General features: G+C 41.0%; 1 protein-coding gene across 3 annotated transcripts in view; it reads left to right on the top strand.

Annotated features, from left to right (window-relative positions):
• Nucleotides 1-14257, top strand: part of vti1a (vesicle transport through interaction with t-SNAREs 1A) — a 105243-nt gene that overhangs the window by 26288 nt on the left and 64698 nt on the right. For all 3 annotated transcript variants that reach the window (XM_076093840.1, XM_076093842.1, XM_076093843.1), the window contains exon 5: nt 5782-5866. In XM_076093840.1, coding sequence (XP_075949955.1) covers nt 5782-5866 — 85 coding nt within the window. The remainder of the gene's footprint in view (nt 1-5781; nt 5867-14257) is intronic.

The raw sequence follows: 14257 nt of genomic DNA, 5'->3' as shown, positions 1-14257 counted from the left end.
TAAACATAATTTAGATAAGTGAAGCCGTCTAAAAATGGCTGAATGTTGATTTAGTTGTCACAGTAGTTGGTTTATTTAGTTACATAGTGGTTTTTAAAAAGCATGCTTAGTGTAACATAGGCTTTTATTGATTTAAACCTGAAACAGTTGCTCGTAGACAGTCTATAGATATTCCTAACAGGAGCAGTAACATCATTGATTCTATCAGTTTTAGAGAAGGTGTATTTCCCTGTAATTAAAGCAGATTTAGTTGTTTCACTGTTCTGTTGCTTGTCCTTTGAGTTATGACTGCACTTGTATGTGCAGGTGTAGTTACAGTACGTTGTTAAATGTGCCTTTTGAGTGAGACTGTGTTCAAAAGAACCTCTGCTGAAGCAGAGTAATTCAATTCCTATCAAAGGCTCACCATTCACACCTATCTATAATTTAGAGCGCCAACCTGGCCTAGATGCCATGTTATCACACTTCTTTCCCTTTATTTAGCTGTACTGTTGTTTCCCCTTCTTCTTCCCAACCTCTTTCTGTGCATTTCCTCCTCGCCTGAGGGTCAGAAGACAGCTTGTGTTACCTCACCTGTCTCCCCCTTTTTGGAACGGACCAATCTGTGTAATCGGGCTTGATTCTGCGCCCCCTCTTCGCCGTCGCACTTCCCCGTTGCAGTCTTTTACCCCTCTGCTCTTCCTGCATTTGAATCAAAGGCTGGCACAGCTTATACACACTTAAGTCTTGCTTTTAAAAAAAAAAACTATACTTTTTTTTTTTTTCTGCAGCTGAAAAACATGTTTAAATATTTAGCACCCATATTCACAGCTGTTTGACACTTGTAATTCCTCGTCTTACAAGTCCCAAACAAACGGCACAGAAGATCACACAGTCAGTCTGAATCACAGCTGTCATCATTATTCACTTTGACTCTCCCCCACCCTTATTGAAATAATAAGGAAATCATCTGAACTTTGGAAAATGGTGATAGTAACCGCCTGTGTTTGATATTGGAAAAAAAAAAGGCAGGAGAGCGAAAGAAGAGGGGAGAGATTTCTTTTGAGCTACAGCTGCATTGTTCTGGGGCTCCCCGTTAATAACTTACAACTGAAGAGTGTTTCTTGACGCAAAAAAGCACAACAAAAAAACACCATTTTCGTGGTTCCTAAGAAGATCTTTGTTCAAAATGTAGGTGTCAGATGAAAAGGCATACATGCATAGGCAGAAACGGTGGTGGTGGTGGTGGTGGTGGTGGGGTGCACCAGTGCACTCAGACATGCACAATCTTTATCATATATTGTATTTAAGTCTTTTGCTAGAAGGCTCCATGAGATCATCAGATATGATTTTGATGAAAACCTTAGTTTAGAGTCGATTAATGGATTCTAAGCCAGCATTTGGGTTTTGAATAGGTGTTGGTGTATGCGTGTCTACAGGGGTCAAGCCTTGATTATGGGATGTTGTAGCACAGTTGGGTCTGGAAGCCACTTTGCATTTCCTCCGACAAAATGCTGACGGGGATGTCTGGGATTTTGTCTTACTATAATAAAACCATAGCCGAACACTTTGATTCTCATTTGTCTGGTTGTTGTGTGATATTTGAATATTGGAACAATATTGCTTTTTAGACATCTTATGAAAACTGTGACTATATAGTATAGGATGTTTAGTTCTCACTGTACACGTTCCTTTTCATTATTTCCCATGGCATGGTCCAGTGTCCATGGCTGGATTGTTTCATTAGTAGGGCCATCACAGTGGGCCATTACTGGATTGTTAGTGGCTGAACTCTCACCCTTTCCTTCAGGTTCTGTCACCATCAAACTGGGGGCGCATTATTCTAATGATCACACACACACACACACACACACACACATATACATATATATATATATATATATATATATATATATATATATATATATATATATATATATATATATATATATATATATATATATATATATATATATATATATATATATATATATATATATATATATATATATATATATATATATATATATATATATATACACACCGCCACTGCCACCACTACCCCCCCCCCCCCCCCAGCAGCCCACCTCACACACTCACCCTCCCCTCCCCCCGGCCCGAAAAGAAGACAGAACGAGGGAGAGAGAGAGAGAGAGAAATTCAGGAGGAGAAAGCTTTGAAGTGGCTTTTCCATCGCAGTGAGTCCGCCGGCCGTCTCCCCGAGACGTGTCACCTTTGCCGAGAGGGAATAGGAAAAAAATCACGTTTCGAATGGTAATGATAACATACTAATCACTTGAGCTCTTTGAAGAACCCGGGGAGTGCGCTATTCTGTCAGTATCCGCGGCTGCCTCATGCTCCCAGGCACACACAGGCACTGCAGCCATGGTCTAGGTGTATAAGCTTAAGCATTGCATGTCAATACGTCCCCTCTGATCCGTAGGCTCATTATAGCCCAAGCTTGCTATCCATTTTCTCCCACGAGCACGCCACCACCATCTCTGCCGGTGCCGCTACAACTTCCACACCCATGTAACCCCCCCCCCCCCCCCCCCCGCCACACCCTTCGCCAAAAAAAACACAACCGCACCTTGCATCCCGTCCCGCTCACCGTCTCCTTATCGCTTTCCTCCTGCCAGCAGCCCATTTTACCAGCCATCCACCCGCCCACCCGCTCTCCTATCCCTCCATCCTCCCCCTGCCCTCCCTTTAACTATTGAAAAGTATCTCAGCAATTTTAAATGACATCTGTCAGCGGCGCGTAGAAAAGGGAAGCGAGGGAAAGAAAAGAGTTCAGAGGGAGTTTTCTCCTCCCTGCTCTTTTCCCTTTCCTCTTATTGTCAAACTTTGAAAAGTGTGTCGTTGACTTTTTTTTTTTTTTCTTCCCTCCACGTTTTTTCATTTCCTCTGAGTGATTAGCTGGTACACATTTTGACAGCCTAAGCAAAACTAGAGACTTCACTTCTCCCCCTGTCCCCTCCGCTCATTTGATGGGCATAAACCCTTGTCAGAGAGGCGGATGTCATTCGTCGGGTTGTTTTTGAGTGTCAAATATGTTACATCTGATCAGTTTCTTAGCATAGCATATTAGAAAGGCCATCAAAACCAACAACATTGGAGTAAACATTTAAGCCTTCCATGTTTATGCTGTTTATATTCCTCTCTTCTGAATTCAGTTTGGATTTAATCAAAGCGGGGGTAGTGGACAATATGGGGCTGTATATGTTGATTGAAGCTATGTTTGTATGTTAGATAGACTCTGCACTGAAGAACCACGGATCAATAGACTTTATTGAGATTACACCGTACGTGTGCCTAATAGACTGAGCAATGGTATTAACTACCCTTAAAGGATATGTTGGGTCGACAATATACACACAACTTATCTTTTAAATACACCTAAATGTTTGGCTGAAAATGTGTAAAAAGTAAGTCGAGTCAATTTCAACCAATCAGCAAATATCACAGTTTTTGTCAGTATTTAAAATCTGCTAGAAGCAACCATGATGGGGAAAATGGTATAATTGCACTGAACTTCAATATAATATCTAAGCTTTATTTGAAACAAAGAATGATCAAACGGATGCTTCCATGATTAACCCCCTTGTGATGCAGTGCAGCAGAATCTTTTAATGAGAGTTGTAGTTTATCAGATCTTAGGAATTGTATTAAAAACATACAAGGTCAGAAACACAGAATCAAACCTAAAGGGTAACTTCGCTATTTTTCATCCATTGTTCCAACAATGTGGACGCGACTTGGTTAGACACGGTAACAAACACACCGGATCCAGCTGAAGGTAAAGAAGACCATTGTATTTCTCTGTAGGGTCCTTTCCATAATGTTGTCAGACTCTTATAATAACAATCTGAGCCTGTTGGTGGCAAAAAACCATCACTTTTAGCATTGACTGTGAGGAATTGCCACGAGCGATGACATTGCAGCCCCTTTAGCGGCTTCTTTCTCTAAACCGGACCAGCTGGTGTCCCCATTAGTCACTTTGACACAAAACATGTCCAGATTGAAAAATACTGAAGCTACCCTTTAGCAGATATGCCCTAAAACGGTCATGTTTTTACAGGTTGTGGTGAACTCCTTTCAAATGACTTGTCCAAAACATAGACACACATTTGTGAGGTGGAGGGGAACCTGCATGGGAAAATTGTGGTGATAAATGATCTAATATTGACGTTTTAGGCAGTTTATTGCAACCACAACCAAAGCATCAGTTCTAATTCGAACGCCTCTTTTGACCAATTAATTAAACAATTTAATGTTGAAAACATTACATTCCCAGATAGAGATTTCCTGCTTTCTTTAAAAATGACTTCCACGACTCATTGATAAATTGACTAACTGTTGCTGAGATCAAATGTAGGGTCCCCTCATAGTGGAAATGATTATGTTTAAACCAAATAGTGACAAGTAACGTCAACCAATCACTCGCAACAGTCACTCCTGAAAACTCTTTGCACAGGTCACATACATATTCCACTTAATTCAGGACAATAAAGCACACATTATATTGAACAATACAGAAATAGATCAGCATTGTTGTCAATATGAGCTTTTGTGTAAATGTGGCATTGGTTCCTCATTTATTTTCATCTGGATACAAAGACGCTGAACTCAAAGTAAATATAAAACCATTTTCCTATTCCCTTTTCTATAGAACTGCATGTGTATATGTGTTGGTGCATGCTGCAGTATGTGTGAACACCATGAAATATAGACATAATGGTAGATGTGTGCATTTTGTGAGCACCTACAGTGAAAGGGAACTCAAGGCCATCAGTCACCAGATCACATATTTCTTGCCTTGCTCGTCAGACATGAATTGTTCAGAGAAGAAACTCAAACCGCTGGTTCTCTGCTATCTAACAAACTATCAAACTAACAAACATATCACTACGTTTACACACCATATTAGAGCCCTAGCTAACACCTTGATACTCACAAACATCCACTTTGAAAAAACGTGGTTAATTATTTATGAAACACATTTTTTTTCTTGATATGCTCTCCGAGCTCCATGCTTTCAATGGGCAGCCTTGTCAATTGTTGATAGCTGTGAGTAAAACGGGGGGGGGGGGGGGGGATGCGGTAACTCATACAACATGAATTACTGTATTTGTCCACTAATGTGGATGAACAACAAGCAGAAGAGACGTTTGATGGTTTTGTTTAGGAAAATTATTACATTTCACATCTATAATGATGTTCATTTATGACATTGATGGATCGTTATTGTTGTTATTATTATTCAGGAAATGGTACATTTTACATGTTGCATTACGAAATGAGGTAAATGTTGATTTTTGTCTTCAATTTCTCCTTTTCGTTTGGAAAGCCCCTCACCTGGACCGGATTTTCCTTTTTAACTGGAAAGCTTCAAATTGAATTTGGTTGCATGTTAATTCGCTCCACCTCGCTGCCTTAACCCCTGTCTGCAGCTGAAGGCTGTGCTGGGAAACAATACCAGGAAGGCAGCACACCTCAAAGTGGTTCTTCTTGTTTTTACGTCCAAGATGAGGCAGCAGCACCTCTTACATTGTCAGCCTCAACATGCATATGCTTGATATTCCATCAGCATAGAACACATTGTCATCCATGAAGGTTATTGCCAACCTGGCTGTATTATGTTGTTGCTGTGGATGTGGTCTGTCTGTTTAGGTGACAGTGTTGATGTGTTTCTTTGAAATGGGTCCCAGCCCTCTCAATCAAATTTTTTATTTTTTTTTTGTGTGTGTGTTTGTTTCTCTGGCTTCATTTTTTTTTTCCCCTCTTCTCTATTTGTTGCAGAGAGCGCATCTGTTGGACAACACAGAGAAGCTGGAAAGGTCATCACGGAGACTGGAGGCCGGCTACCAGATAGCAGTAGAAACCGGTACGTAGTCTGTTTGGGATTGGGAGAGGAAGGAGTAGAGGGGGGGGGGTGTTGGGAGGGGGAGTCAAGATAGTGGTGGGGATGAGTGAGCGACAGCAAATTGTCTTGCTCATATGCGAGGTGGGTGGATGTGTGTGTTTGGGGGTGGTGGGTGGGGGAGGGTGGGGGGGGGGTCGAAAAAAAAAACCTCTTTCCTTGACGCCTGATGACATTTTCGGGAGCACATCAAAGGGGAGCCAGGGAGGAAGGGAGAGAGAGAGAGAGATGTACAGGCAACAGATCGAGCGCCGCTTTTTCTTGCTCTGCTCCCGAAGAAAATTTGTGTGTGTGTGTGTGTGTGTGTGTGTGTGTGTGTGTGTGTGTGTGTGTGTGTGTGTGTGTGTGTGTGTGTGTGTGTGTGTGTGTGTGTGTGTGTGTGTGTGTGTGTGTGTGTGTGTGTGTGTGTGTGTGTGTGTGTGTGTGTGTGTGTGTGTGTGTGTGTGTGTGTGTGTGTGTGTGTGTGTGTGTGTGTGTGTTGGTTGAGCGACTGTTTTTTTTTTTTTTTCCACAAACAGACAGGGGGTCTGTGAAAATAAACAACGTCAGCGTTCCTCCTGATGTTCTTAATTCAGGAGTGCAGGAAGAAGACAAAAAACATAATATCACATTCTAAATAAACCATCACAAAAAATAACACACACAAAGTCCTTTTTTCCTCATTATCAAGGATGGTTTTTATCTTAAAATAAGAAAAAAGCTCATTGGGTTCTTAAATAGATTTAACCAGTTAGCATATTTTTCTTCTTCTTCCTGTCTTCCTTCCTGACAGTCACCACATTATTGAGGCACAGTGTATTCCTCAGAGATGTATCAAAGCTCATTCTTGAAGTATCAACCGGCTTTCTGTGGCTTCCGTTGTAGTTTTGAAAAAGTTTGTCAATTTACACTATAATCGCGGGGTGGCTGGCGTGTGCGACATCGACAGATTTAATAATTCAAGTCAAGGAAGGTTCGCACGCAGACCACCGGCTTTTGATGTTCTCTCTAACTTGCGTTCACAAATTCATAAATACAATCTGAATCAACACTTTTAAGCAGAGAATGCAAATGCCTCGGATGATCCTGCCGTTATCCCAGCTTCTCGACTGTGTCAGATTCTGCGACAGCCGACAGATTTTTTTAATTCTACCCAGTTGTGTGTTTCACTGGAGCGGCTCGTTTTTTTTTTTTTTTTATGTTTTTTGCTTCACAGCTTGGTTGGTGTTAAAGAAGTGGGCCATGGCTTAACAGTGTTCAGTACCTCCTGGGCCCGGCGGTCTCTCCTCCTCCTCCTCCTCGTCGGCCACATGCCCCTTGACCCTGTATCACCGGTGGCCCTCTCATCCGCTGTGTGTGCAGCTAGCTAAGAACAATGCTCGTTTATCCTGCCTTGGTCCCACACACTTGGCTTGGTCCACAGCAGCTGGGGGTGCGTTTGTGGTTTGGTGGGGAAGCTTCGCCCCACGTCTTTAATCCATGACCCCTTCCTTTGCTCTGCTGTCGATACCGACCCTCCGCTCAGATGCACAACCTGAAATGGCAATGTCTCCGGGTCAAACAAGGGAATACATCTGCACAAAAAAAAAACGTAGATACACAGGGAATATGCACTCCTCCACGAGACTTATTACTCGACCATGCCAGGCTCTTTAATTCAGCGAACACGCTGGGCACAAACATCAGGTAGCCGCGTTTGTCCTCTGGTTTATAAGATCTGACGTGGTTCAGCTTGGTCTTTAATTTAGTGTTGTTCACCCATCTCCAATTATATATTTACTCTTGCGGTCCCACAAAGGCGAATCACAACCGTTTCCCAGACATCTTTATGAAATACTGCACTGGTTAGATCAGAGTCCTGCCATAGTTCTTAAGAGTATTGAGACACAGTATACCAAGGACTGCGATTTGTCTTTTTTGCAAACGCTAAACTGTTTATTTACAAAGTCCAATAAAAGCTCCATTTATTGTAGTTCCTTCTCTTGCACGTCAAGAAGCACAAAATAATGATATAAAAACTCAAGAAGTGCACCGCGCTTTATGCCTGCATGTTTATGAAAGTGGCATTTGCAACGGTGGAGGAACATGCTTTGAGTTTTAAAACGCAGAGGTATGGCATCCATGGACGTTAAACACAAATAATTACAGCGTTAAGTGTTTCTCCAATCAGACACTCTCTGGTCATATTGCAAAATTCCTTTCTTGCAGCAGACCTCGACTCTTCCCAGACATCTAAGATGTACTTTTTTACAGAGAGCAGTTTAGCATCGTTATTTTTCTCGTAATTCAAAGTTGCATTCTCCGTCGACGATGACACCGCAGCCCTTAGGAACTGTAATTGACCAATGGGGAAAGTGTAACTAAAAGACATTTTATTTCAAAGAGACAGATCCTGAACAAAGAAATGGCGTAGAAACTCAGCTTTGCCCCCTTTTTTCTCTTTAGCGTTGACAATATATTTCTTAATGACCAGGAACAAAAAAGCCAGGATGCTTCTAGGTCACATTTAAGGGAAAAAAAGAAACACAGTACTCTTAGTTCTGAGAAAAGATAAGTCTTCACACAGTACCATTTTATCAGATTTCAGCATTTCTTTTTTTCTCTCTCTACCATTCTCAATGTCTCCAGTGTATTTAGGGAAAACAAAGGCCCTGCCAAAAGCAGTGAGAGCCCTCAGAGGGATATAGAGGAGACTCTTTGGACACGCAGCGCTATTTACCACACGCACCCTCAAGAACCAGGGTCCTCTGTTTGTCTCATAAATAAAGTATAGAACTTCATTAGTGAAGAGCACGGACTTAAAAGCCCAGGCAGAGCAACAAGCAGACATGGGGGCTAGCCCAGTTAAAGAGGGCCCTAAATAAAGAGGGAGGGCACGCAGTTAGCCAATTTCAAGACATTTGAGTCGGGGGCATTTGAAATGCCCAAATGTGGAGACTTGACTGATGTTAAATCAAAGACATGTCAGATTTTAGTCCTTCCCTCCACAGTTGAAAAGATTTTTGAATGATTTATGATTGCTTGTTTTGAAATAGATAGCATGTCAGACAAGGCGTCTAAGTTGCAATGATTAGCTGCTCCACCTTTTTGATTATTATTCATTGAAGGGGAGAGAGTTGCACACTGATCGACAGTTCATACAAGATGCAAAAAAAAAAAAAAAAAATGCTCCATCAAAAACTCCTGCTGAATTTTTCCAGTTCTGCTAATAAAAGTCCACTGCTTTGTTTACGGGCGTCACTCTAATAATCAAATTGCTTGAAATTACATTTGCTTTGTTTTGCCTTTGCTGATGGTGCAGTAAATGCACATTTTAGGACTTTATTACAATAATAATAATAAACTTGAATTATGGGTCGTAGCAGCAATGGCTGTATGTGTGCTTTAAGCTTCTGTAGCTTGCTTGCAGAGACTAATGCATGTTTAATGCAATTCTAAATTTTAAGATTCAATTTTAATATGAAACGTATAGGCTTTTAATTTTTACTATTATTATGAATGAATGCTTCTCTGAGGCGATTTTAAAAGAAATGACTTGACTCAATAACTCCAGCCAGCAAATGTGGAGTGAATTTACTTTGAAAATTCAACCCCTTTATACTTGTTCAGTTGACACAAATAACTTCGCAATGGCAGCAGAATGAGCCCCTGAAACAAAGACAAAGACAGACACAGACAAAAGCGCTGCTGCTCTGCATTTTAAAGGTGGCCAGCAAGAGGCTGAGAAGACTTCTTAGGCGAGTGTTCTTGGTGTTTAGGGGCCTGTAATCAATCCTGCGAAATGAAAACAGCTCATTAGGGATTGATTTCAGTCCCGTTTAGATAAGCAGAGAGGGCCAGGGCCCGGCCCCCAGGGGCCCCAGCCTAGCCCAAAGTTCACGCCATGCCAGGTAGAGAGCAGCACCGCAGGCTATCAACTTTATGAGGATGAAGATAAGCTGATTAGACCGTGTCAATCAAAGGTGCCAGTGACTCAATCGTGATCCAGGGGTCTTTTTCTTTCTATCTCTCCCCTTTTTCTCTCACAATCTCCCCCTCTCTCTCTCTCTCTCTCTCTCTCTCTCTCTCTCTCTCTCTTTTTTTTGTGATAAATCATTGAAGCGACCAACAAAGTGGCAGCCATCGCTGGGCTAAGCTAAGCAGCCCTGCAGTTGTCACCAAGGCAGACGCGCGGGGACCCTGTGATGTTGTGACGACTATATTAAAGACTACATCAATTTGTTTTAGAGCAGTTTGATTTTCAACTGCAGTGGTATTAAAAGAGAGTGTGTGTGTGTGTGTGTATGTGGGGGGGGGGGGGGGGTAAAAGAGAGGGGAGGGCGATAACGTCGGCGTCATCGAACATGATTCCAGTGGCAGAGCACGGGGGTGCTGGGATGACAAGAAATAAATAGATAAATGACAGAGTGACGAGAAATAAATAAATATGTTTTTGTAAACATAAAAAAACAAATCTTCATGGCTCCCTTTTGAAGCCGAGTGTGGCTTTGAGTCTTGCTGAGAGTCCACGGGCGCTGGAGTGGCCCAGTAACACAGCGCACGTTTGTCCCGACTCTCTATCTCTCCCCCTCCATCTTCGTGGCGGTCTCTGTTTCTCTCCCACTCTCTCTTTATTTCTCCCTCTTCCCTCTAAAGATCAGACTCAGTGATTCTTTTGGTGCCGGGCCACCAAAGTGGTGCTCGCTCCTCAAATCCATAAGCAAACACTTAGCGGATGACATAATCAGTTACATTCATGACGTGCTCGTCATGTTTTAAGCAGAAGCTATTATTACCTCTTGACAAATTTGATTTACTTCTTTAATGTTTAAACTATTGTGTTAATCCTTGACTATATGCATTTTTTCTATTATATAATCATGTTAATAAAACACATTTATACAAATTAAAATCCCACAAATTTAAAAGTTTTGTTAATGCTCATATTTTTTATTATTGAATTATTCAAATTTAGTTTGAGTTGCTAATACACCACCATTTGATACTTTTGGAATTGAAAATATTTTTTACTCAGTAAATTAATAATTTCTACAATTAAGTGCTGTATATATGCAATGTAAATCTTCTCAACATGTAGCTGAATCTCTTCTCACTTTATTCTCTCTGTTCTACAATGTAGTGTGAATATTTTATTTTATATTTTTTTCCTCTAGGTATAGCATAATAAATAACTTTTTTTTTTGTTGGCTGATACAATCGGCATGTTGTATTGTGTTCAAAAAGAATATAAAGTTATGTGATAATTGTTTGATTAATGGAGCTGAGAGCTGCGACTTAAATATTTCACAGCTTGAGGGGAAAAGAGGCCTTTTGTAAAAATACGTTTTAAAGAAAAGTGTGTTTTTCTATAGCTATTCAAAAAGATGATGATTATTAAAAAACACTCCCAAAATGTAGCTTGGAACCACATTTCCTAAATGTATACGCTTCAACGCATAACATCTCGCGCTCGGAAAATCTAGCCGCGGGTGAGCTGTTTATCGGTAAACCCCCGGTGGATGAAAGGCATAGCAATAATGATTTTTTCACTCCTAATCGGACCTTGTCAGCAAGGCGTCTTATCGTGGAGAGGAAAATGACACCGATCCTATCGAAGAGCCTGGAGTCCGAGTCGGCGCCGTTTTTCCCCCCCAATCATGGCCGGCCGTGGCCCAGCCATATCTAGCGCCGCCACAAACGGCGAGCGACGCTTTTTTCATGTGGACTTCAAAAACGTTGCGAGTCATTAAAATTGCACCCGCGTTCGGCAGCGGGGATCAGCCGCTCGGCAGCGAAAATGGGATGTGGGAAGAGGAGACTCGCTAAATGTGTTAATTCCATCCTCACATGTTTAAGGCTTAATTTTAATCTGTTTGAGGAAGGGGGAGGGGTGGGGGGGACGATTGGAAAGGGGGGGCAATGAGAAAGCCTCGCACTGCAATAAATCGCCATTATCTTTGACACCCTAGGACTCAGCTGTTCCAGGGATTTAGGGGTCCACTGGCAACAGTGTATATCGTAGGGCATGAAAACACTGTTTACGCTTGAACTGCGGTAGCTAAGGTGCAATCACCAGTTTCAGGCAGCACAGACAAAAGGCCTAACGCGCACAATGGCCAGCTAGCATACGTACCCTCAATGGAAGAGCTGAACCAACAGAGTCGAGTGTGTGTGTGTGTGTGCTCTCTTTTCCCTGCGTATGAGTGGGCAAGTCTGTATTTCCCCATGTTTTCGACAGGTGTTGTCACAAATATCCAAATATTGGCTTAAGTTAAGTGGCGCTACGAAGAAGCGACACGTTTGTGTCGAATTCCATGAACCTAATCCCACACGGCAAAGATAGATGCCTATAAAACGGTAAAACTACGACAGCGACTACTCCTTGTGTGGCCCTGTTGGGTGTGCACAAAGCCTCAGCTAGCATTAATAACATTATGAGAAAATCTAATAATTAGACCTTTAGTCAGTTATTAGCTTCAACAAGGCTCTCAACATAATGAGACTCTTGGAAGTAATGATCTGACTAGACAGCTCATTGGAGCTTTCAGCCTCAGTCAAACATGAGGCAACATCGCGAAGAGAAATGTTTTTAAAATGATGCTCATGTTGTTCAATGAAGGCTAAACTTTGTGAGATTGATTTTTAGTTTAGGCAAGAACAGATGAAATCACGCATTTCAATATTTAAGATGTGTCTTAACCCATTACACTACGGCTTTACATCATTGTGATTGGTAGTGAAAAAGTTACATTAACTGAAATTTATTATTAAAACAACTTGATAAACATTCTTAAATAGCAGACCATAAAGAATGTCCTAAAGTATGATAAATGCGGAATTTTTGTGTTTCTTCACACAATATTCTGAATAAAAACAACAAAAAAAACAGCTTTGACTGATGCACAGGGTCAGCTAGTATAACCTCAAGAATGAAGTAATTTAGGCTCAGTTAGTAAATTGGACTACAGTCTCTATCAGACCTCATCCAGATCATTTATTGATATGATCTAATCCTTACCTCGATATTTGAAAACACCCTCCAATTGATGGATAGTGGAATGCCACTATATCTTAAAAGACACCTTCGTCCCAACCGTAAATCACATTTTTTTTTTTCTTCTATTTTTAGCTTACAATAAGTAAAAAGATCCCCCCTGCCTTCTTGCATGCAGAAGAAGAAGAAAAAAAAATACAGCATTGACCTCTGGCTGACACACAGAAAGCCGAGGGAGGGAGGGAGGGGGGGGGGAAAGTGTGACAGAGAGGAGAGAGCTAAGACAACAACTGTGGAGAGCCGCACAGGGTTAAAGAAAAACTGTTTCAGAAGGAAATGGGAGACAAAAGCAAAGACTTGGAGCCCCCGTGGGCGCTTTAAAGAGCCGCTACATCTAAGGCGCTGAAATATTAAGAAACGGAAAGGGAGAACCAAAAATAAATAAATTGTGAAGTAAAGTAAAGGAGTGGCAGTGAGAGAGAATTGTGCCACCTTGTCACCCGAGGACGTATATCAGAAATATTAATTCGGTGATGAGAATGACGCACTGGATGACAAAAGGAGTGATGTTATTTAAAACCCTAAAAGGAGTAAAAAAAACAAAGAGGAGACATTTATCAGAGTGAGTGTGGATAGGCTTCTTTATACGGACAAGAGATGGAGATGTTGGCACGGAGATAACTACATTCACAACAGATAAAATGTTTTTACATTTTTTTTTTTCCTAGTTTACAAAAAAATAAAAATCCCCGGGCTTTTATTTGACCGGTAACCTCCCTTACATGTGTTCTCATTTCCAATTGTAGGAAAGTGACAAGCATTTTTATTTGAAAAGAGGTAAGAGGCAAGCTACTACCAAGCACCTGAATAATGACAACTGAGTCAAACTGCCATTAACGGCGTCTTCACAGGGATTCGTCTGTCAGGCTGCCACACAAACGGGACATTGTTTAATGCAGATTCAAGAGAGTTTTAAGGAAGACAATTGTTAAGGGGGAGAGTAGTGTTATCACTGTTACACGTTTCCCTTATAGTTATTTAAAATGTGAGTTTAACAACTCGCATTCTTTTGCCACGTACCTGTGATGTCATGGTGTCAGTAGGACTACTTTGTTCTTTGTGTTTCAGAAAGATCCTATAAATACAATTGTATTTATTGAATGCAATTAAATTATTTCTTAATTTATTTTTGTTTAAGTGAAAACATGTTCATCACAGATTATAATAATTTATGTTATTACGCCATGACAGCGAGCCAATATAAACTTTTTCAGATTAGGAATACCAACCTCCTAATGGCACAACAATGAACTCTAGTTTTAAAACATTTTATATTTATATATATATATATATATATATATATATATATATATATATAAAAACCTTAGTCACATTCCCAGTGC

Source organism: Anarhichas minor, unplaced genomic scaffold, assembly GCF_050575085.1.
Source record: "Anarhichas minor isolate MPS153535 unplaced genomic scaffold, ASM5057508v1 ptg000017l, whole genome shotgun sequence".
Taxonomy (NCBI): domain Eukaryota; kingdom Metazoa; phylum Chordata; class Actinopteri; order Perciformes; family Anarhichadidae; genus Anarhichas; species Anarhichas minor.
The sequence above is the reverse complement of the archived record's forward strand: the minus strand, read 5'-3'. Positions and strand labels throughout refer to the sequence as shown.